The 24,626-nt window shown below is 51.2% G+C and overlaps 1 protein-coding gene across 2 annotated transcripts in view; it reads left to right on the forward strand.

Moving 5' to 3' along the window:
* The window catches only part of RGS6 (regulator of G protein signaling 6), a 492,828-nt gene that overhangs the window by 437,661 nt on the left and 30,541 nt on the right, over positions 1 to 24,626 (forward strand). For both annotated transcript variants that reach the window (XM_036258184.1, XM_036258187.1), the window contains exons 14-15: positions 5,245 to 5,370; positions 13,048 to 13,234. In XM_036258184.1, coding sequence (XP_036114077.1) covers positions 5,245 to 5,370; positions 13,048 to 13,234 — 313 coding nt within the window. The remainder of the gene's footprint in view (positions 1 to 5,244; positions 5,371 to 13,047; positions 13,235 to 24,626) is intronic.

Below are 24,626 nucleotides of genomic sequence, written 5' to 3' on the forward strand. Positions count from 1 at the left end.
GGAGAACGTGACGAGGGAGGCAGAGATGGGGTGACGCCTGTGCAGGCCAAGGAATGCCGCCCCAGAAGCTAACAGGAAGACACCGCGATTTCAGACTTCCAGCCTCCAGAATGGTGAAAGAATAATTGTCCACTGCTTTAAGCCACCAGGTTGTTGGTCCTTTGTTAGGGCATCCCTAGGAAACTACCCCACCAGGGTGTCCTGTCTCTCCAGGCCTCCTTGCTTCTGCCTTGGCTGATCTTGCAGCTCTCTGGATGTCCCGACCTCTGTCCTGGGCCTCTGATTCTCCATCTAGCATGACGCCCCAAGCGTTCCGGCCCACCGCAGAAATGGCCTTTCTCACCCCTGCCATCACCAATGAACCTGGTGGAGTGACTGAGCACTCTTAGCTTGAGGACCAGAAGGCAGGGGCACTGTGAGGGTGTGTGTCCAAGAGGCAATCACTACAAACGCGGAGGCACTTTCCACACCTTGCTCTCTGGGCGCGCTTTGATGAGGGTGCACCTGCCACCAGCCACCGCCCCTGCGGAGCCCTGCAAGCTTGGCTGGCAAAGAGCAGGTGGTTGAGCCCATTCCAGGTGACGGCAGGACCCTGGCAGAAAGAGACAATGTGCTGCAGCTCTCTGGGGCTTACATTGTTGCTAGCCTAACCCCTGGGGGGTTTTCTTTCTAAGCAGGACTTTTTGTCTTCTGGGACTCTGTTGAGTGGGATTGGTTCTGTGGCTTGAGTTTGAGAGAACCCAGGACCTGTCTTCTTGGTTTGTGGAAAGTCCAGCCTGGAGCTTTGGAAGAGATCTTTCATGACATTCCCCACCGGTTCAGCTGGGACTTAGTCTTCTCCTGGGACTCCACTGAGCTAAGGCTGAGATGCAGAGCTACATGCAAGAGCCCCCCGAGTCCACGCACATACTCTCAGGATTAGAAGACCCTGCTGCTGCTGGTTATGGCCAGCAGTGCAGATGCAGAAGGGTTGGGTTTGAATCGCTGAAGTCCAGAGCCGTGCTTTCCAATGCAGTAGCCACTAACCACATGGGGCCACTTAAATTTAAACTTTAATTATTTAAAATTAAATATTCAGTTTCTCGGTCACACTACCCACATTTCAAGTTCTCAAGAGCCACATGGGGCTAGTGGCTACCGTAGTGGAGAGCAGAGACATAGGCTGTTCGTCATCCCAGAAAGTCCTGTTGGGCAGCACTGGGCTAGAGCTGTTTGTTGTTCCAATTGTTCCAAACCTTTCAACACGCCTGTGCTTGTTCTCCTATACTACCTGTAATTTTTTCTGTGATAAATATTGAGACCATGTCAACTCCGAAACACAAGGAAACGATTTTTTTTTACTTAATGTCTATTAGATAAAAAGTAGGTGATAATTTTTTTTTACCACTCATTTTTTTAACTCATCTTTATTGTTGAATGTATTACAGATGCCCCCCCCTTTTTTCCCCATTGACCCCTTCCTTCCCAATTCTGCTCCCCTCCTGCCTTCCTCACACTATTATCTGTGTCCATTGGTTATGCATATATTCATAGAAGTTGTTTGGTTTATCTCATCCCACCCTCCCTCCTTCCCTTTGAAGTTCATCAGTCTAATTACCAATTTGTACTTCTTAATTCCTTCATCTTTTTCACCCATCTCCCCAGCCCCTGCCCATCTGGCAAGCAACAAAAAGTTCTCTGTATCTATGAGTCTGTTTCTGTTCTGCTTACTCATTTTGTTTGTACATTCAATGTTAATAGGTATGTGTTAATTGCCATTTTATTGTTTATATTTTTGTTCTTCTTCTCCTTCAAGAAGACCCTTCAACATTTCATATAATACTGGTTTGGTGGTGATAAACTCTTTTAGCTTTTTCTTGTCTGGGAAGCTCTTGATATGTCCATTGATTCTAAATGATAGCTTTGCAGGATAGAGTAATCTTAGTTGTAAGTCGTTGCTTTTCATCACCTTGAATATCTCTTGCCAGGCCTTTCTGGCCTGCAAAGTTTCTTTTGAGAAATCAGCTGACAGCCTTATGGGAGTTCCTTTGTAGATAATGAACTGCTTTTCTCTCTCTGCTTTTAAGATTCTCTCTTTGTCTTTAACCTTTGGCATTTTGATGATGATGTATGTGTCTTGGTGTGGACCTCTTTGAGTTTATCTTGTTTGGGACTCTCTGTGCTTCCTGGACTTGTATGTCTGTTTCCTTCAACAAGTTAGGGAAGTTTTGTGTCATTATTGTTTCAAATAGGTTTTCAATTTCTTGTTCTCTCTCTTCTCCTTCTGGTACCCCTATGATGCGAATGTTGGTACCCTTGAAGTTGTCCCAGAGGCTCCTTATACTATCCTCATTTTTTTTTTATTCATTTTTCTTTTTGCTGTTCTGATTGGGTATTTTTTGCTTCCTTATATTCCAAATTAATTGTTTGCTTCTTGGCTTTACCTACTCTACTATTGAATCTGTGTAAACTATTATTTATTTCAGTTAGTGCCTCCTTCATTCCTGACTGGCTTTTTTTGTTTTTGTTTTTGTTTTGTTTTATTTTGTTTTTTGTGGTTTTGAGGCCCTCATTAAGTTCACTGAAGTTTCCACTAAGTTCATTGAGCAACCTTATAAGCAGTGTTTTGAACTCTGCATCTGTTAGATTGCTTATCTCCATTTTGTTTAGTTCTTTTCCTGGAGTTTTGTTCTTTTCTTTCATTTGGGACATGTTTCTTTGTCTCCTCCTTTTGGCTGCTTCCCTGTGATTGTTTCTATGTATTAGGTAGAGTTGCTATGTCTCCTAGGCTTCATAGGGTGGCCTATTGTAGTAGGTGTCCTGTAGGGTTCAGTGGCACAGCCTCCCTGATCACCCCAGCTGGGCCCTCAAGATACACCCCTAGTATGGACTGTACACCCTTCTGTTGTAATTGAGTCTTAATTGCTATTGGCATGTCAATGGGAGGGATTTACTCAGGTTGATCATCTGCGAGGACTGGCCATGCCCACTGACCACTGGCCTCTGACTACCTTGGAGGATCAGCTGTGCAGGGGCCCACCACACAGAGCAAGACTTACTTCAGCAGGGCTCTGGTACCCACTGAGTCCACTCAATGAGTGTGTCACTTGTGGAGGTGGTTGGGTTGGTGGTGCTTCGATGTGGTCTGAAGCTGTCAACTGGGTGTGCTGGCTCTGGGGCAAGGTCAGCCACGGTCTGTGTTCTATCCGGGGCCACCCGGCCTAAGCTACAAAGTGATCTGCAGATGGCTGCTTCTTGTGCTGGGCTTGGAGGTGCCCAGGAAAAGCCAGTCTGTGACCCAAGGCTGGCTGCTTCTAGTGCCAGGCCTGGGGCCACTTAACAAGAGGTGTGGGGCTTGCTGAGACCAGATGCTGCTTATTTGAGAGATTTTAGGAAACTCTGAAGCAGGATCCAAGACAGGCCAATCCTATGGGAAAGCTACAAGGAACAGCTTGGGTGGGCCTGAAAGTTGGGTGGGGCGGGGCCTCAGGGAGTAACCAGGGTGGGGCTACCAGTGTGAGCCAGGTTGCTGGAGTCCCAGATATGGCGGCTGTCTGCCGCCCCAGGGAAGGACTCACCAAAGGAACAAAGGCCTCTGACAGCACGTTTGTCCCAGAGAAAGCCCCCTCTCCAGCCCTTGTCCCAAGGTCAAACAGCTCAGTTCTTCCCTGTATGTCTCTGGTGCCTTTCAAGCTGCCTCCCCTCCGAGCTTAGAGGGATCAAGTCTGAGCAAGTTCGTGCGCGGGCCCTTTAAGAGGGGCTGCCTGGGGCTCCAGAAGCCACACCCTCCCTCAGCCTCAGTTCCCGATGGTTTTTACAGCCTGAAGTTATGGAGACTTCTCTTCCTGCCACTGGAACCCTGAGCCAGAACGGGGACCCCTCAGTCCTCAGGGAGGACCTTCACAACCGAGGTGTCCTCCTGATTTTTATCCGCCCCATGTGGGTATGAGACCAGTCTGACCGCCTCCGCCCCTCCTACCAGTCTCGATGTGGCGGCTTCTTTAATTTCGTGGTTGTAGGACTTCCATTCAGCTCAATTTCAGGCGGTTCTGAATGATGATTGTGCTGTAGTTTAGTTGTAATTTTAATGTGGTTGTGGGAGGAGGCGATACCATGTTTACCTACGCGGCTGTCTTGACCCGAAGTCAGGTGACAGTTTTTGGGAAGAGGAATAATAAGTGCTGCTAGGCTAACGGCTCTCAGAGTGGAATGTGCACTTACATCTCCCAGGGATCTTGTTACACTGTGGACTCTGATTCCGGGTCTGAGATGGGCCTGCATCCCCCTGCAGGTGCACAGCCCACTCCTGGAGGGGAGACTGCAGCTGTGACTTGTGAACTAGGCCCCCACCGCTGCTGAAGGGCCGGCGGAATAAACACAGCCCATGAAGTGTGGATGGGAAGACAGAAGTTGAAGGAAATAGTTGCACCTCTCAAACCCAAAGGAATGAGACCACCACCTCCCGCCTCCCGACCCGCATGGGTCTGAGGGGCCACGTGGAGTGGCGGGCACAGCAGTTGGAAGCTGTGCTCTAGAGCCGCACTGACCACTGGGGCTTTGACTCCCTCGCTTTCTGGTGTGTCCTTGGGCAAATCATCACCAGGCCTCCGTTTCCCTAGCTGTCAAATGGGGATCGTGCTAGTTAGTACATGTTTTACAGAGAAGGCGTGAGGGATGTAAAATGCCCAGCACATCATAAACACCGAGCAGGTGGTGGTTGTATCAATAAGTAAACACAACGTTCTGCTTCTAAATGAGTGAACCGATCTTATCCTGGATGAGTTGTTTCGTTTCTGACCAGTCGTACATCCCTTGGACCTAAACAGGACTCTATTTCTCCCTGTGGACGGAAGCAGGGGTGAGAGGTGGGACAGTGTCTCTGTGATTCTCAGGCATCCCCAGTTATTTTTTTAAAGAGGTGAAAAATGATGAGTCCAGAGTTGGGCCTATAGCTGACAGGAAGGGTCCAGGGAAACCCAATCAGAGGGGTGTGGTGTTTCCTGTAGGCAGAGGCCCCTCCTGTAGGCAGGGGTCACCTCCTGGTGACCCTGCCCTACGTACCTTCCTTACAGAGAGAGACCTTCACCATGGACTCGCCTTGGGGTACGGAAGTCTGCAATTAGAGTCTGTACAGGTTTTCATAGAATCTATACCCTAAATATGCGCAATTTCCCGGGCGGCAAAATAGGTTCGACTTGCAGGAGGGAACGTGACCGGGGTCTCTGCCTGATACTGATCCTTTTCACACCTTTGTTCCTCCAAAAGCAAAGAGCCCAGCCAGCAGCGAGTAAAGAGATGGGGCTTCTCTTTCGACGAGATGTTGAAGGACCAGGCGGGGCGGGACCAGTTCCTACGCTTCCTGGAGTCCGAGTTCAGTTCCGAAAACCTCAGGTAACCTTGCTCAGCCTTGAGCGGGGCGCAGAGTGTGTACGAGGGGGTTTGCATGGTCAGCCTCTCTTTCTGCCTCCCCTTTTCAGTAAAATGTTAGGGCGCCGATCGATTTCCAGCCCCTCTGACAAAGGTTGAGACGGAGACGAGCACACTTTATATGCAGCTGGGCTGTCGCCATCCCAGCAGCCACCACTCCCGCGTTGACTGCTCCTCAAGGACAGATGGCATTTCCTCGAGTTATTGGAAACGCAGCTCCAATAACAAGTGAATGTCAAATGGGTGTGATGCACCACCCTTTAACCGAAGCCACAGAGCCAGGGAGTTTCGGAGGAAAGAGCTCAGACACCCTCTCCTTCAGAACGCCCCCAGGCCAGGGTCCTGGATCTGGGGCAGGCCAGCCGGAAGGAAAAGGGTCTGTGGCCTCGTTTCAGAATTTCAGAAAGCACGAGTAAACGTCACTCACTAACTCAAACATAACTGTCAAAGCTAATTAGATCGTGCTTTTTGCCTTGGCCGGTTTGGCTCATCAGTTGGGGTGTCATTCTGTGGACTGAAGGGTTGTGGGTTTGATTCCCAGTCAAGGGCACATACCTGGGTTGCAGGATCGATCCCCAGCCCTGGTGAGGGTCATGCAGGAGGCAACCAGTCGATGTGCTTTTCTCAAATCGATGTTTCTCTCTCTGTTTCTCTTCCTCCCTTCCTTCCACTTTATCTAAAAAAAAAAAAAAGCAAAGGAAAAATATTCTCGGTGAGCATTAGCAAAAACAAACAAGCAAAAAAGCATGCTTTTCTTCTGGGGGGGGTTCTATCAAGTCCGTGGCTATTCTGGTCACCCGAGGCCAGGGGGGTATCTGATTGTGCCTTTGATCTATGACTCATCAAAATAAGAGAAAGTGTATTAATGTGTTAATAATTACTGAACAGTAGGAAAAATAAAGCTTTCAAAACAGGAGGTCCACGGAGGGAGGAAAGGGGGTGCATTAAAAGGGAAAGGGCTCATGGTTATGACAAATGGGAAACTTGTGGCTGAGTCAGGCCTTCATTGTATTCAATGCGGAAGCAGAGACCTGTGGCATATGCAACTTCTTTAGAGATCTCAGCCCACTGGTGACTTCTTAGTGGGGAAGATAGAAATCTCTGTTTTTCTTGGTACCAGGTTCTCTTCTATACGCAGGTTAATCCCTATGTTCCGATGGAATTTATTCAAAGAGTGGCTTCATGAACTTCTTTGAATGTTTTCGAACTTCTAAAAGCCAGAGCATAAATGTGGGTCCACCCCAGTGCTAAGGTGCAGAGTCCATAGGATTTATGTGGAGGTAGAGATCATATCAGCCCCGTGCACCAACGAAATGGTATTTCCCACACACCCGGGCCAGACCGAGCCCCACGAGCGTTCGCTGAGGGCACAAGGAAGCTGAGGTGCGTACTCTGCCTGCAGCAGCCGTGGAGATCCTTGAGGAAAAGACACAAGAACCGATTAAGTCATTACATGAATATAAACAAGGACAGACTCTGAAGAACCATTGCAGAAGTGTTTAGGAGAAAGGGATGAATGTAAGCCAGAGTAGAGCACACAGGGTACTGATAGATGGGAAAGGGAGAGGGTATCCTGGGCTGGGCGAGGCTTTGAGCCATGAAGACCCAGGGAGACTTGTAGATGCCAATGACTTTGTCAAGGCAGCCATGGGCCCACTGTAAACCTGGTAAGGTGGAGTGTCTGATTTCAGGTTATGACCCCAGAGCTCCTTCCCTGCATGAAGCATGCTGGACGCACCTCGGGGCTTTGCTCCAGTTCCTAATCAGGTATTTGCAATGGAAGGCTGACTTTAAACTCCAGTAGGATGTTCAGAGCAGGCTCCCAGGCTGAGCCTGGATGTGGTTCCTGCTTGGAAAGCCAAGCCCTCTGTGGCCAGCTTGAGGCCTCCAGGCAGCCGCTCTGTGTGGCGGTTCAGCTCCCGTTCCCAGCTCCAGCCTGGTCCCTGTGAGTCATCCCTGGAAGTCCCTTTTATCTGTTCGTCTCATCCTGTTCCCCACGGGTCCTCAAGACAGAGTGGAACAGAGGCCTGTGTGGCCTGTGACCTTCTGCCGCCTGCACCCTTACAGAGACTTTGAAGAACGGCCACCGCGTCCTGGGCGTTGTGAAGGGCCCAGGGCAGGAGCGTCTGCTGGCTCAGCACTGCCCTGTGCGCTCGGGCAGCCACACCCACTAACGGCTCAGACTGGTTTCACGGCGCATCACGTGGAAGGCCCGGCGTGCACGGAGGAGTGTGTTGCTGGCAGATGCTCAGCACCCACCCTTACTTCTGTGCCTCTGCCAGCAACTCCCTCTGGTGCCGGGAGGGCTCCGTTCAGTCTGGGGGGAGGAGCGTGTGTGAGTGTGCGTGATGGACCTGCCCATGAACGCACAAACCCAGACTTAAGGAGGGTCCCCTCCAGCGCATGTCGAGAGAGAGGATAAAGAAACTATGGACTAGCCAGAGTATAGCCCAAGAGCCTCTAAAGTCCTCTGTGAAGGTCCAAATTCCACTTTCATGATATTCGGCGTCATTGGATACGTGGGAGCAAAGCTCAGTTTTCAATCACACAGCTTCAGGACTCTTCAGTCCCTCGTTACCAGGTAGTCTCTCCCCTGCCCTTGGTAATTATTCCTTCAACCACAAATGTTGGCTTAGCGCCTGCATGACCCGGTCCTGAGGACTCAGAGTGGGCATCTCGTCCCCGTGCCCTCCGCTGTGGGCCATGCGAACGGCAGCCCCTGGGGATCCTGCCCATCTGCTGTGTCGGCCACGCTGGGGTCGTGGCTTCTCCCCAGGACTGGTCCAGATCCCCGGCAGCTGGCGCAGGAGCACGGGAGGAAAAGAGACGGAGCGGAACGCACCGCACCCCTGCAGGCCCAGCTTCCTGTGCCCCCTTGCAGCGCTCCGGTGAAGGGTTCTGAGATCACAACGTCTGCCCCGGGCCCGAGTGCCCGTCCAGTGGCCAGGTGGCTGAATGTATGCCGGAGTGTCAGAGTCAGACCACAGCAACTCCACAGAGACAGCATTGCTGTCACACAGCAAAGGTCACCCTGGGCCCTTTAAGGAACGCTGCCTGTGACAGTACAGTGTAAGCTGAAGTCCCCTTCGGTCTTGCTTGGAGGTGAGCTGGCAGGTGAGGGAGAGGTGGCAGACAGGACATGTGAGAGCACCCCCTGCGGCCCCCAGAGTGGAGCCCAGCGTCACTCGGACTGGTGGGCCCCTGGACACAGCTGTTTGCTTGGGGCCTTCGGAAGGTGGGGGCCTCCCAGCTCTGAAGCGGGGACTCCTGGTGGGTTACCCGAGGTCATGCCCCCCCTTCTCTGCACATCTTCCCAGAATGGGGCAGGAGCCGCCCGCCTTGTACCTCTCATTCCCCCTGCACAGGTCTCCGTCCTCCTGGCCTCGCCTCTGCCACACAGTAGGGCACGAGTTAAAAATCACAACCTGCAGCACAGAGCGTCCCCCGTACATTTTTTATGAGCTGGGCCGCCTCCGGAGAGAACAGGGCTGTTCTAACCTGCAGATTGATGATCCTGCTTCCACGCAGTCAGCTGAGGGAGAAGCGATTACACGGAGCTCAGGGGAGTCGCCAGGTTTGCACTGAGAGCCCCCCCTTCCAGTGGTGGCCCCAAGTCCTGGAAAGGTTCGCCAGGCCCCGGGGGATTCACCACAGACCACACACATGATGAACCAGGACAAAGGCGACGCGCCACGCCCTGACCATCGGTGGCATTTCAGCCGCTGCCCGGTGAGCGTAGCTCAGCTCCCGGGGGCGGTGCTGGTGGCCTCACTGAGGTTGGCAGGGGAAGGCTTCAGCCCACCCAGAGTCGACGTCAGGTTGCATCCCTGGCTCCTGCGTCCCTGTTGACCAGCAGAGGGCACAGAAACCCTTCCTTTGCAAGGAGTTTGCTTTTTTCTGCAAATGAACTAAAAGCTGGATTTTTCTAACCCATGAAAATGCTAGTTTATGAAAAGCTGTAAGCTAGGAACTGGGGGCTGCCCAGGCCCCCTGGCAGGATTGAGAATGGCTTTCCGTGTTCCAGCAGCCGTGAGGAGAAGAGCCCGTTTCCCGTCAGCATCCCGGCCTGAGGGAGCCAGCCCCAGGCTGCCAGCACGTCCCCTGGGCTGCTGCTCAGCCGGTGGTGTCTGAGCCCAGGCTGCCTCCCTGCAGAGCCTGGTGTCCGACCGCGTTCCCGAGCCATGGACACAGGTCACGTGCTGGCCCGCTGCCGGCCTGCGCTCTGCCGACTCGGGCCAGGCAGGACAGGTGGTCTCCCTGATACCAGTGAGTCCTTGCCGCCTGCCAGGCACGCAGCCCTCCGGCTGCCCGCCACGGGGCTTAGTGCAGGATGGGTGGTTTGATGCCGCTGCCGGCGCCTCCTGCCCGCGGGCGTCCTCAGGAGGAGCGGTACCTGCGGGCTTCTGATAAGGAAAGAAGCTGCGCCAGCCTCGGGGGGCCTCCCAGCCGCAGTCCGTGGGCGAGGGAGCTGCCGAGCTCTTTCGGGGAGGCTGCGGCCGGGCAGCCAGGCTCCGAGCGCGGCTCGGGCCCGAGAGTCACAGATGGCAAACACGAACCAAAGCCTGTTCTGAATTTCAAATGGACACAAAGCTTCTTCAAAGCGGATGATGGCAAATACACATGGGGAGTCGGGATGCTGTTGTGATAGCAGTTTCGCTGTCACCTGAGAGGAAGGCAGGTCATCTCCAAGGCAGACAGAGGCTGAGAGGGTCTCCAGGCAGGGAGAGAAACCCGTTGTCTGGGAATGTCATCCCTCCTCTCCCCGCTTCTCTCCTCTTCCCCCTCCTCTTCCTCCTCCCTCCTCCTCCCCCTCTCCCCCTCCTCTCCCTCCTCCTCTCCCTCCTCCCCCCTCCTCTCCCTCCTCCTCTCCCTCCTTCCCCCTCCTCTCCCTCCTCCTCTCCCTCCTCCCCCCTCCTCTTCCTCCTCCTCCTCTCCCTCCTCCTCTTCCTTAGCCCCTCCTCTTCCAGCATACCCATTGTTTCTTCTTGTACTTTTTATCTGATAAAGGGAATCTTTTCATTTTTAATGTAAACGTTTATTACATTTGATTCTGAAATGTCCATTTCCATCAGCTCCAGACCTCAGTACCAGCTGGGCGGTGTGCATTAATGTGGCGCCTTGATCATTCTGCAAAAGTGTCTCTGAGGCCTCAGGAACCCCAGGGCATCTGCAGAGCTCAGAAGCTGCAGGGCCCTCGGGGCCTTCCCAGAGGGTCTCAATGGCCCCCACAGAGCAGACTGGAAAAGGGGACGGAAGATGACAGAGGGAGGCCTTGACTGGGGGGGCAGGGAATCTCCCAGGTGTCATTCGTCTGTGTGAGAGGCTGTGAGGTCTGCTGGGCTTCGAACGCTGGTCCAGAGAAGTGGCTTCCCGCCCGGGCACTGGGCCCAGGGCGACTCCCTGAGAGAGGGCCACTGTCCCACCTGTCCAGCTCGGGCGGCAGAGGACTGACTCACTGGGTCTTGGGGACTTGCCCCTTCACCCTCCTCCAGTCCTTTGAAAATCCAACACCAGCTGCTTCTTTAGAGTTGCTTTCCTGAGCTTGACCTGCTTGTCAAACACGGTCCTCCAGGTGAAGAGAGGTAGCGCTGTCATCGTGATGACTGTCTTCACCTCTCCGCCTCAGCCACCTCCTCCCTCCCAGGCCCAGGGGGCGGGGCAGAGCGCCCTCGGGAGCCTGGGGATGGACAGGGAAGGAGGGGACTCACTCCCCAGATGAGTGTCCAGGGCCCAGGCACACCTGAGCAGGTTCGCAGCTCCTCTCACCTCCACGTCTCTGGACTCTGGGCAGAGAGCCATCCTTCCTCTGGCCCCGGCTGTCAGAGGACCGGAGCACAAAGACCTGGGGCAGGAAGAAGGGGCTGTGTGAAGGCCAGGTGACAACAGATGGCCGTGGTGAGAGCCCCAGGTAGCCTCCGCCCAGGCGCCTGGAGTAACAGACGAAATTTGAGGGCTCACGGGCCTGGTTCTGAACCTGTGACCACCACGCTGACCCCTCCTCGGGTCCCACCCAGGGGACCTGCGTGCATTTCCGCCTTACACCTGGATGGGAAGTTCTTCCAGCGTGCCTCACAGATCCCTCCACCCACTCTGCACCCGTGTACAGGTGAGGAGAGAGACCCGGAAGATACAACTCCAAGACGGCGGCATAGCCAGGGTGAGGACCCACTGCTTCCTCATCTTTCGATTGAGTAAAGTCACAGTCTCCTTCCCTGCCTTTCACTCATGCTCTTCGGAATCACCAAGGGAGCCATGAGGTGACTGGAGATGACTGGAATCCCAAGCGGGAGATCGGGGAACACTTAGAGCCACCCCCCCTACACACACACACACACACACACACACACACGTGCACACGCACACCTGTCTCCTTGCCTCGCGGAATCGGAGATGCAGTACTGAAGTTGGCCACTAGGTGGTGCCTTTGGGCCACACACGTGGCTCCAAAGACAGCTTTCTGAACAGCAACAGGAAAACATGCTTAACCTTTTAAAAAACAACAAGTACATCTTACTTTGGGTGAAACTCGATGACAGATTGGATGCATTTTTCCACCATGTTGTGTTTCAGTTCTCTTTCACGGACTGGCTATGCGGGACGCCTGTGGCTATGGGAATCACACAGCCGCGGGCCTGTCCTAAGGTCACACTGATGGGGAAACTGTCCCGTCTTCTTCACGGGGCACAGGTGTGCCACCCACACCTGGGCCCTGCTGAATGCCCTCCCCAGGGCTGCCTTGGAAACCGTCTCAGGACCCGGGGAGCTATTGCCCAAGCTTTGGCTCTGGTCGCCGCTGTTCTCAGCAGAACAGACCTCACCCAGCCCTCCCGACGGCTGCTGCCGTGCCAACACGGAGGGTTTGTGAGAGGCAGATGTGGAAGCGAGCAGTGCTTCTGGAGAGTCTTCTGGCAGAGGCCCCCCATGGTCGCCCCTTCAGCTTTGTGCAAGATGAGCTCATCTTCCATCCACAGCCGTTTCCTGAGTGCCTACTCTATGCAAACGCAGTTCTGGGAATCAACACATCTGGACCATGCTGGGTCCTCCCGGCTCACATATTCTTCATGATTCCAAGACTCTACCTGTTTCTCTGGTCTTTGTTTTGATACCTCTAGCTGATCCCAACCAGAGGTGACAAAGGAACTCACTTTTGTCCGTGTTGTGGTGTCTGTGGAGAGCAGTGGTTCTCGGCCAGGGGTGACTTCTCCTCCCAGGGGACATGTGGTAATGTCTGGAAACATCTTTGGTTGTCACAACTTGGGGAAGGGTTGCCGCTGGCATCTGGTGGGTAGAGGCCAAGGTTGCTGCTGAACACCCTACGGTGCACAGGCAGGCGGCACAGAAAGAACAAGCCCGCTTGAAATGGCGCCGGTGCTGTGGTTGCGGAGCTGCGCTGTGGGAGGGAGGAACCTCTTCGTGGTAACCAGAAGCGCAGCGGTCTCCCGGGGTCCCTCTGCTCGGGTCTCCACAACAGCAGAGCGCCGTTCGCATCCCAGCCGTCCCTGCGGGCCCTGTTTCCCGGGTGGTGGCCGCAGGAAGACTGGCGGCGGCAGAGCGGGTCTCAGGAGTGTCAGTGCTGGGACCATGTCGGGCAGAGTCCAGGTGCTAAGCCCCTGGGACTGACTGTCTGCACTTCCTCTCCAGGTTCTGGTTGGCTGTCCAAGATCTCAAGAAGCAGCCCCTACAGGACGTGGCCAAGAGGGTGGAAGAAATCTGGCAGGAGTTTCTGTCTCCAGGGGCCCCCAGTGCCATCAACCTGGATTCTCACAGCTACGAGATAACCAGTCAGAACCTCAAGGAGGGAGGGAGATACACCTATGAAGATGCCCAGGTTTGCTTAACTACTCGAATGGTTCTGTCGAAAGGTGTTCGTTGCCCACTCCACCACCCCACCCTTCAACATGAGCTAGAATTCCAGGTCGTATTATTTATAAGGTCATCAGTGGAAACCATCCCAGGTAGGTGCACAGTGAAATTCCAGGAGGATCATTTTCCTCGATTAGCTACGTTATTGCATAGAAATAGAAATGTACAGTCATATGCCTTCTCTTTTCCAAAGTGTTTTACAAAATCTGAGGTCCTGTGGTTAAGTCAGTAGTAGAATCTATAACACAACACCATCAGTGGGTATAGTGAGCTGCCAGGGCTTGGGTCCAGCCCACACCTAACCGTGAAGCTCACAGTCATACCCACCACCCTACGCTCATCCATCGTGATCCCCTTATCCACAGGGGGTATGTTCCAGGATCCCAGTGGAGGCCTGAAACCCCAGATAGAAACAAATCCTATATCTACTGTGTTTTTTCCTATACATACATACCTATGATAAAGTTCAACTTATAAATTAGACAACTAAGAGATTAACAACAATAATTAATAATGAAATAGGACAGTAATAATAATAAACAGTACTCAAAGTGATGTGGATGTATGTATGCGCACTCTCTCCCTCCCTCCAGTAATTTTTACATCTCTTAGTCCAACCTATTCCTGAATCTGTGGAACCATCCCTCACTTGCAGTAAATGACTTGGTGTCCTTCGTTAGAGAGGATTCCTTGCTGAAGTTTCTGCACAGGCTCAACACACTGCCATGGGCTGGGACCCCCGATCAGGCGTGCCTCCCACCCACAACGTGAATGCCCTCCCCACCTAGCTAAGCACTTACACATACTGTGGCCGGACCCTTCCCAGTCTGAGGTGTGACAGCAAAACGAGCATGGATTTCTTTTTTCCTTTTTCACAATTTCACGATAGAAGATCCAGTCTTACCGTCGGTCTTAGCAACCTCAGCATAACAACTGAGGTTCTTTCCTTTTAAGGTGAGAACTCACACCTTTTCACTTCAAGGAAGCATGTGGCCGCTTCTCTGTGGCGTGTGCACATCACCAGCGTCGCTCCTCCTTCGCGTTAGGGCCATTTCTAAGTACAACGAGGGTGCCTTGAACACAAACAGGGCGATGCCCGGACAGTGGCTCTGGTCACCAAGAGGGCTCCTTGGTGACTGCCGGGCGGGGAGCAGTTTCACGTCCTGCGTGGGATGGAGCAGGAAGGAGGAAGATTTCATCACGCTGCTCAGAACAGTGACAATGCAACACCTAGAGACTGTCTCTTTCTGGAATTTCCCATTGAATGTTTTCAGACCACAGTTGACCACGGGTACCAAGACTGCGGAAAGTAAAAACACAGATAAAGGGGGACCACTGCCCTGTCTCTGGGAGAGCAAACTACTCAAATTCTCTGTGGACCCTGCAGATGAGCGAAATGAAGAGAGCTGGGGGGCGAAGACCAGAACCTTCAGCCCTGTCCCTGGGTGTGGGACATAAAAGTTAGGGACCAGGAGGTAGGAAACTGATTTGCTGCTGATGGTTAGAAACGGCACCTCCCAGCCCTGCCTCGCAGTGTGGGATGACTTCTGGTTCTTTCGCAGCCTCACCAGCAGATGTGCCCTAAGGGTGCCATGCACGGTTAGGAGGCCCCCGGGCTCTCCCCGTGAGGCGCCTCGTGAGGCGCCTCATCCATTTGTGAAATTGCCCGGTTCCTTGTCATTTTCCCCCCACTAGTCAGTACTCTCCTTGAGGGCAGGGACTTCAGACGGTCTTTGTGGTATCTCATCACACTGCACAGGGCCTGGAATACAGAGGTGCCCCCCCAAACAGCAACCGCAGTCAGTAGTACCCCCGTATCCACAGCTTCTCTTTCTGTGGTTTAAGTTACCTGCAATCAACCATGGCCCGAAAATATTACATGGAAAATTCCAGAAATAAACATTTTTTAAGTTTTATTTGTATTTATTTTATTTTATTTTATTTTTAATCCTCACCTGAGGACATTTTTCCATTTTTTGTTCAGATACAGTGGGAGGGAGAGAGAGGAAGAGAGAGAGAGAGAAACATCAACGCGAAAGGGACACATCGAGTGGCCGCCACCCGCACGACCAACCAGGGCTGGGGACAAACTGCAACCGAGGTACATGACCTTAGTGGGAACCGAACCTGGGTCTCTCCGGACCGCAGGCCGATGCTCTAACCACTGAGCCAAACCGGCCAGGGCCAATTCGCAAGTTTTAAATTGCGCACCGTTCTGAGCAGCGTGCTGGACTCTCCCGCGATCCCGCTGCATCGCATCTGGGACGTGACTCATCTTCTTGTTCAGGTGTCCACGCCGTAGGCGCTCCCCGTGCGGCTGCTGAGCAGCTGTCCTCAGTTATCACAGCAGACCGGCTGTCGAGGTATCTCGGTGCTGGCCTTCAAGTCCCCCTTATTTTACTTACTAATTTCCCCAGAGCGCAACAGTAGTGGTGTTGGCCATCCAGACGTGCCAAGGAGAAGCCACAAGGTGCTTCCTGGAAGGGAAAAGGTCCAAGTTCTCCTCTTAATGAGGAAAGAGAAAACATTGTATGCTGAGGTTGCTAAGATCTACAGTAAGAATGTATCTTCTATCCCTGAAACTGCGGAGAAGGAAAAGGAAATGTGTGCTCCTTTTGCACACATTTCGCACCTCAAGCTGTGAAAGTCAGAGCCACGGGCGCGAGACGTGTGTGGCTGAGAGGGGCAGGGCATCGAGGGGTGGGCGGAAGGCGTGCACAGAACACGTGTTCCCGTCGATGCCAGCGATGCCCTAGAAAGCATGAGTCTGCACAGACTTTAGCGAGGGATCCCCTGAAACAAGCAACACCAAGCTATTTGTTGCAAGTGAGGGATGGTTCCGCAGATTCGGGGATTAGGTTGGGACCATAAAATAGAAATTACTGGAGAGACTGCATCCGTGGACGAAGAAGCTGCTGCCACATTTCCGACAGAGCTGAAGAAGTTGACTAGGGTTTGTCACTATCCACAGTTTCAGGCATCCGCTAGGGGTCTTGGAACATATCCCCCTGTAGATAAGGGGGGGCGGGGCTACTGTATTATCTGATTTTAAAAACTCAGAGGCACTGATGTAAATAATGGCATGAAAATGCATCCAATGTCCCTTGCCATTCGCTTAGAACTTCAGGATGGAAACACCCGCCAATCTCAAAGCTAGAACTGTCTTTGCTTCATCGTGGCCGTGAACTCCACCGAATGCCTGTGCCAGAAAGATTTTATTCTATGGATTTCCGTGTCTTTGCATGAAATCGCCAGTCCCTCATACCCTTTGAAGCTTCAAAGCAAAATATTTGTCATGAGAAATTTTTTTCTGATAGACTTTTGTATGTGTACATGGGTGTGCTCCCGAGCACATGTGGACCCGCCCGGGTAAGGAGAGGGTACAGAAGCCCCCTGCGGATGGAGACGCTCCGATGCATGGCCCAGAGCACAGAGCTCAACTCTTCGTTGTTCCCGGAACATCAGAAAGGGATCCTGGTCAGAACCGGGATGCAGTAAGCCTGGTGCCATCTCTCTGCGCGTGACATTGGGAAGGATTTATTAGAATGTCTTATTATGAAACTTATAAATGTTGGAAAGTGGAAAGAGCAGAGCAACAAATCTTTAGGACCCTCTCCCAGCCTCAGCAATCACCAATACAAGACTGGCCTCATTCTATCTACGTTCCCCTACTTTTTCACCTATCACTGGGTTATTTTAAAGCAAATTTAAATATCTATCTATATCTATATCTATCTATATATATATACACACCAACACATTATATAATCTTATCTGTAAATACTTAGGTATGTATCCCTAAAAGAAACTGACCCTTGGGTTTCATTACCACAATATGATTATCACACCTTAACAAATTAGCAATAAACTCTTAATATCATCAAACATCAGGCAAGTGTTCAAATTTCTAATAGTTCCATAAACGCCTCTTTTGTTTTGTTTTTAATCCTCACTCGAGGATATTTTTCTATTTATCTTCAGGCAGAGTGGGAGGGAGAGAGAGAGAAACATCGATGTGAGAGAGACACATCGACTGGTTGCCTCCCACACGACCCCGACCAGGGCCGGGGATGAACCACTACCGAGGTAGGTGCCCTTGGCTGGAATCGAACCCACAACTCAGTGGTCTGCAGGCCAATGCTCTAACCGACCGCTGAGCCAAACCAGCCAGGGCCATAAATACTTGTTTTTAACTTTTATTTAAAATCGGAATCCAAAAAGGGCCACACACTGCAGTCAGTTGGCCTGCCTGGTACGCGCCTCTTCATCTTCCGGCTTCTCCCATCCCCCTCCGCTCCCTGCTGCCTTGCTATTTATTTGATGAAGAAATCGGATTCTGTCCTGTAGAGAGTCACACAGTCTGGATTCTTCTGAGTGCAGCCCTGTGGTGCTACTTAACGTGTTCTTCTGCCATCTGTATTTCTGATAAATTGGCAGTTCGGTCTTTGTGGGCAACACTACTCCTTAGATTGCATTGTGCTCTTTCGTGAGATCATAGTGTCTAGTTGTCTCCCTTTCTGTGGTATCAGCAGCTGTATTTATTGCTTACATCCAGGAGTTAATCGGGGATTATAAATGGTGGTGTTCTAATCCTATCACTTTCTTCTTTGATTAGCTGAAATGCAAATAATCGAACACCCCTATTATTTGATTGTCTCGTAATATAGGAAAGATAGGATAAATGTTTGATTCTTTTCTTTTATTTGCCAGTTTTCAAACTAATGAGTGGTTTACTATCATTATCCAGTGGTGGCCAATTAGGGTTTTTTATTGTGGTGTTTAGTCATCTTTATAAACTCAGGGATTCAAACACAGTTGATGTGTCTTAATTCATTTCATGATTGTGTTGATGGCTGAACTGTGCCATCGCCGGCCAGTTGGCTCCTTCTCACATCACCCGAGTAGCCTGATGTCGTCCAGATTACAAGGCAGCAGAGATGCTCCAGGCCCTGCCCCACACCTGGAATCAGCCATTCCTCCACGGATTCTTGTTTCTCAAAGAGGGAAATGGTTTTTAGAGACCATAATCTCGGCACTTGCGGATGCTCATTGTTCCTGAGTTGGTCATCCTTCTCGGCTCTTCAGTAGACAGAACTAGGAAATATGTGGTTGTTGTTTGTGATCAAAATATATCCTGTGTTCATACTGATACTTTCTCTTGAAATTGAAAACTACAGAGGATTTTACTTAGCCTCTTCTTTCTTACATCTGTGCCTCCTTTCACAATGCTGAAAATCCTGGTTTTCCAGGGGGCCATGGGCGACAGCATTAGTCCTTTTTGTAACTGCTTGTTGGCTTTATCCTGCCTTACTTACCACAGAGCAGGCTCCAGATCACCATGCCAACACCAGCCACAGCAGCAGGATTCCTGCCTGGCCCTCTAATTTCCGCATAGCTTCCTGTGTGGGAGCACCCCAGGGCAGTCCCTCAGTCCTCTCTTCTTGACATGTATGTCATTTCTAATTCAAGGAGGATTTGATGGGCAATCCTGGGAGGTTGGCAGGTTGTGCCTTGACAGGTTTCTGAAGACACAGCCTCCACTGGTCTAGTAACTCTGCCATTTTTCAGGTACTTGCAAATATATCATATCTCACTCCTGAAATAGATTAGCCAGGAGGGTACCCTCAGCATCTCCAAGTTGCTCATTGTTGGTTAAGACGGGTCTCCTATGAATTCGAACAAAACACTCTTCTTAAACCAAGTTCTGTTTTCGGCCTGTTCTTTTTGTTTCCACCATAAAAGTACAAAGTACGTCTAACTAATGGTGTGACCTTGGCCAAGTGACTGAAACCGGGTTTTCCTTTCCTCAGCTGTAGAACAGAAACGCTTAGGCTTCGGGGTAGAAGGAAGGTCCGGTGAAATGAAGCCTGTCAACAGTTAGAAGCGTCTGACCTGGAGTAGGATAGGACAGATATTTACTATTTTATTTTGCTGATGTCATTAATTGTTGTTATACTTCTATGTTCAACATGTTTGGTGAAAAAGTTCAAATTGCATGTAACCTTAGCACCCAGAGATAATGTCTGTTTTGGTGTATTTTCTTCCTCAATTTAAGTGCTTAGGGTGATTATGCAAATAGGTTGATTCTGTAGCCTGCCTTTTACACTAAACCAGGGGTTGGTTAAAAACTAAACTTTTGCCCGGCTGGTGTGGTTCAGTGGTTGAGCGTTGACCCATGCACCAAGAGGTCGCCGGTTCGATTCCTGGTCAGGGAACATGCCCAGGTGAGGGCCCGATCCCCAATGGGGGGCATGCAGGAGGCGGCCAGTCGATGTTCTCTCTCATCGATGTTTCTATCTCTCTCTCCCTCTCTCTTCCTCTCTCTCTAAAATCAATAAAGGAAAAAAAAAATTTTTTTTTAACTAAACTTTTTCTGTAAAGAGCCAGGTAGTATAAATTTTAGCTTTTGTGAATGATATGGTCTCTGTCGCTACTACCCCATTCTGCCATATAAAAACAGCTACACTGTAACAAAGTAAATAATATATATGAGTGTGTGTGGTTATGTTCCAAAATAACCTTATTTATGGACAAAGTTTGATTTCATATAATTTTTCATGAAATAGTATTCTTCTTTTGATTTTTTCCCCCGCCATTTAAACTTGTAAAAATCATCCTTAGCTCGCGGGACGTAAAGAAATAGCCAGTGGGCTGGATTTGAACGGCAACCGTGGTTTCAGGTGCCCTGTGCATGAACCTCATTGAAACGCTTCAAGAAATCCAGAAAGCTGAAGACAGAGGTTTGGGAGCGGGTAATCTTTGCTTCCTATGGCAGAGGGGCTTAGAGGAGACTTCGTCTGGGTGTGGTAAAAGCAACGCCCCCGTCGGCAAAGGTTTCTGCATCGGAGTTGAGGGTTATAGAGGGACCAAGGGGAAGTGAGCCAGTACCCTGCCACCCCACTGCCTTGCCCTTCCTGACCAGCTCTGCCCCTGCCCCAGCCACACAGCTGTGGTTCCGCAGTGTCCTGGTAAGGAAAGGAGGTTCAAATCCTCAGCAACCCTGACCAGCCAGGACTTGCACCCAGACCTCCCAGCTTGCTGGCCAAGGGTCTGCTGTTCAGCTCACACGGCCCCTGGATGTTACTGCTGAGGGCTTGGCTGCTGTGCTGACAGCTGGAGAGACCCTGGTCCCCAGCGCAGGGCCCAGCGCTGACGAGCAGGCTCTGATTCTGATTCCGCCTCACGCTTTGTCTAGGGTTAGACGTGTACGTGCTTCCGGCTGGCTCTTCTCAGTCTGCCCATCTGCAGAGTGGGAGTGGCGGCACCTGAGGCCCCACCCCACCGGGGTCAGGAGCTCTGGGCTTCCTCAGCTGGGCACAGTCATTCTCAGAGACCCCGCAAGGGTCAGGATGCCTGTGAAGTGTGAGCCTGCGCCCTGTTATTAGGGGTCAGTAGCCAGGTGAAGGCCCAGCCAGATTTATGGATCCATTTGAAATGGGGCCTGGGGGCGGGGTACAGGCTCTGTGTGAGGATTTGGTTTCCGTCTGACCGCAGGCATTGTTGTAGCAAAGTTAATTGCCTGTGTTTGCTTCCTGTGGAAATATTTCACAAGCTACCCTGTCAGCACGGGCTCAGCATTTGCACTTGTGTTTTGCTGATCCATTTGGCTTTTTTGAAAATTTGGGCCAAGACCAAATCTTCCATAAAGGTCTGTGGGCTGTAACCATAGCCTTCAGCTGTTGGCCGTGTTGTTCCAATTTCATAGATTTAGCCCTGTGAGGGGAGAAGAGAGGAAAAATGGGCCGTGATATTTTTGTAAAGGACTCGGTTCTTTATGCCAGCGATTGGAATCTCTATTCTCAGCTGGGGAGCATCAGAGGACCTGCATTGCCACCCACTTGCTATGTGGTCGCAGGCCAGGACCTTCACCTTTGTGCCTTAGTTTCCTCGTCTGAGAAATGGGGGTGGTGTCTTCTCTTCAACCCTCTGAGGAGTTTTGATAAATCAGACAAGCCAATAGCCCTGAGAGTTCCATAATATGTAAAAAGTGCTATATGTGCATACAGGTGTACTCACAAAACTTAATACCTCGAGGTCTCATAATTCCAAGATGGATCAAAAAAGAGTTCTCGCAAGAAGGTGCCTCCTCTTGAAAGGGGTTCTTGAGGGAAAATGCAGAAAAAGTATGTAGGAGGCAGAGGTGTGGGCCTGTAGTGTCATCCTAAGGAACAGGAAGACAGTAGGAACGTTTCCGAGGTTTTGAGCTGGACGAGGGTTGATCAGGCAGCGGTGGGCGGAGTGAGCGAGAGCCGCGAACATGAACTGTGGAGTCTGTGGAATGAAGCTTGCTGGCAGGGTTGGCAGGACAGGCTGAAGCCACAGGAAGCACTGAGAACCGAGGGCTTCGTCTTAGGGCACCCACCCGAGCCTCCGCAGCTGCGGGACGGAGACGAGGGTCCGCCGGCTGATGCAGTGGCTGCTTCGCTTCAGTTTGAAGTCTCAGAGTATCCAAGGACGTTCCAAGGACTGTGTCACCGGGTTGTTCAGCTCGTCTCTCTCCCCATCCATCCATTTCACGAACATCCATTCTCCCATTGAAGTTGGAAGACCTTGACCTGTGGGCTACAAAGTACTGGGGGGAACTGCAAAGGAAACAGAAGGCCCCCATAGCTTTTTGCCACTAGGCAGAGCTTGTCCGAGAGCACATCATTCTTTACAAGCAAAACAAAACAGACCTAAGAAAACACTTCATTGAGATTGGATTGGATTGGAAATCTGTTCATCAAATGGATTGACAGTTGAATGGGGCAGACCAACCTGGCTCATTGGCTTTGCTCCCTGTAGCTTCCTAGCTGTCCAAGCCCCGCCGTGTTCCTGACCTACAGAACCTGCTGAGATGCCCCACCCACCGTGTGTCCGGGTCTGAGCCTCCGGGCCCTCTGGATATAAAAGTTCTTTCATGGGAGTAGGCATTTGGTCTTGTCTTCTTTTCCTTTTATACAGCCCTACAACACTCCAGTAATGCTCTGCACATGGTTAGGTTTATAAAAAAATTTTTTTCTTGACAACTCAGTCTAGAATTATAGTACTCTCAGCTGTACCTATCATTAAAACAAGGAGGGAGGGGCAATTTGTCCCTTGGCTCTTTAGTTTGAAAAATCTTGCCAAACGTCAGGGTGAGCAGGAGCTACCGGTAAATGCAGTCGGTGAGCAGGAGCTACCGGTAAATTAAATTCCTACAATATGCCAACTCAGCAACTTCTGGAATACCCCTATAAAGTACAGATGTTCCGGGCTCTAGGAATATGCAGATACAGAGGAGGGTCCCTTCCGTTAAGCAGACCTCAGTCTACGCTGCTAACACTCTACGTGGCCTTCATCTGTGCGTGGAATGATCAGAGCAGCCACGAGGCCAGATGAGGTCAGGATAACGCAAGAGCTGAATACACCCTGAAGTCTACACGCACCTTGAGCAGACGAGAAGCCTGTAGCCAAAAGTTTTTGTTATTACCTAAACTTCGGTATTTAAAAGCAACTTGATTAAGGAATGCAAGACCTCTAAGGCTTCTAACATTTGCATTGGTCGACTACCGGAGCCCAGGGTGTATGTCCGCCCTCCATGACTCAGAAGTGGAAGTCTTCCAGCCTGGTGAGAGCTGGTCCTCTTTGTCCGAGTAGTGGAGGTGGTGGCATGGTGTGCCAGGGTCACAAGACTGCACCAAGTTTCCTAATCTTAATCCTCAACTGGAGGGCATTTCCTGGTAGACTTCCCATGCCAGACATATTTTAATAAAGAACACCACAGCTCTGCTCGCTCCAGGGGTTACTCGTTCCATCCTGTGGGTGGTTTTATTTTGGGGCGGTGAACCACAGAGGGAGGGATGCAATTTGAAAAGAACAAATCAGTCGTTTGGGGCCAGGTTCTGTTTATCACCACACAGACTAGCAGTTCCTGGAGAGACGGCATCAGAGAACTAAATTCCAAATGTCTTCCTTGAGGCTTCAGAGCATAGATTTCGTGCACCGAGCCCCATGACCTTGCAGAGGAAAAGGGGAACACCTGAGTTAATACCCCTGGTGTCTGGGTAGGTAAGAGGCAAGATGCAAAGCTGTCTTTGAAGCAACTCTTATCTAAGGATAAGGATTGAACACCATCAATATGCTGTGCCCTTTGGCCAGTTAAATTGAACGTGTTTACACGGATGCTTTGCAGGATGGAGGCTGATGATGATTTACTCTTACACTCCTTTATGACTTGAATGCTTCATTACGTGGAAATGGGCCATGCCCTGCTTAGAAGGACAAAGAATCCACATGGGGGCTTCTCATTTAGATCCACATGGTCCTAAGATGGTCATCCAAAGCTGCATCCATGAGGACAAGAAGCTACTATCTTTGAAGTGGGTGTTCCTATCGCCGTGGTATCTTTTCTGTTGCCTCTTCTGTGTTCATTAAGCAGACCCCGACTCAAAGGCCACGTCAAGTCTTGGCCACGGTGCAGTCCCCCTCTGTCTTTCTGCAGGACCCACGTGGAAAACGAGGTTCATTTTCCTTAGGCTTCAGCTAACTGTGCCTAAGGTCTGAAGACCTTTGGTTTAAGATATCCAAGCGCCTCTTGAAGGCGAGACCCAGAGATCTTCTGGTTAACTCTCTAGGATACAGATTTGCTGCTCTGACTTCCCGGGGGCCCAGTCAGCCTTCAGAGCTTCGCCAGGTTGGGACCTTCCTTCTGGTATGAAAGACAAGTTGTACACGACCTGTGAGGTGAGACACCAGAGCCTGTGTCACCTGGGTGACCTGTCCGTTACCATCACTGACAGTAGTGGTAGCGAATTGTCGCCGAAAGGAGATGGTGAGCCAAGGCTGCGTCTCCTGCTGGGATGGCTCAGGCCAGGAGACGGGGTCCTTAACATTCCTCTGCCCGCGCCTTGAGGACTTTGTTTGTCTCCGCCATGCAACACTAACCCCCCTCGAAACCCAATTCAAGGACAACGAAAAGCAAAATGTTGCAAGAGAAGAGCATGAGCTTCTGGTCATAAAGTTCTGGATTCAAATTCTAGCCCTGTACTTGGGCAGGTCACGTAACCTGTTAGCGTTTTCGTATCCTCATCCATAAACTGGGTTGGTTCAAACATAAGCACCAATCCAGAGGAAACAACAGCAACTGGAAGAATATAGTGGACTCTGCCCCTCCCCCTCCCCCAGGAGTCTTCGGACCTGGGTCTCATCCCCACGCCATCCCTGGCAAGGACAGTCACTCCATAAAGGCCAGTGATCTTCATCACCTTACATGTGTATACTTTTCACTCTTATTTCCTTGTTTAATTGTGTGGTCGACAGGGCTGGACAAAGGCAGAGTCAGCACCTGAATCCCAGCCCTGAGCCCAGGTCCCTGCAGCCACCAACCCAGCAACATC

The sequence above is a fragment of the Molossus molossus genome, unplaced genomic scaffold (assembly GCF_014108415.1).
Source record: "Molossus molossus isolate mMolMol1 unplaced genomic scaffold, mMolMol1.p scaffold_m16_p_1, whole genome shotgun sequence".
Classification (NCBI taxonomy): domain Eukaryota; kingdom Metazoa; phylum Chordata; class Mammalia; order Chiroptera; family Molossidae; genus Molossus; species Molossus molossus.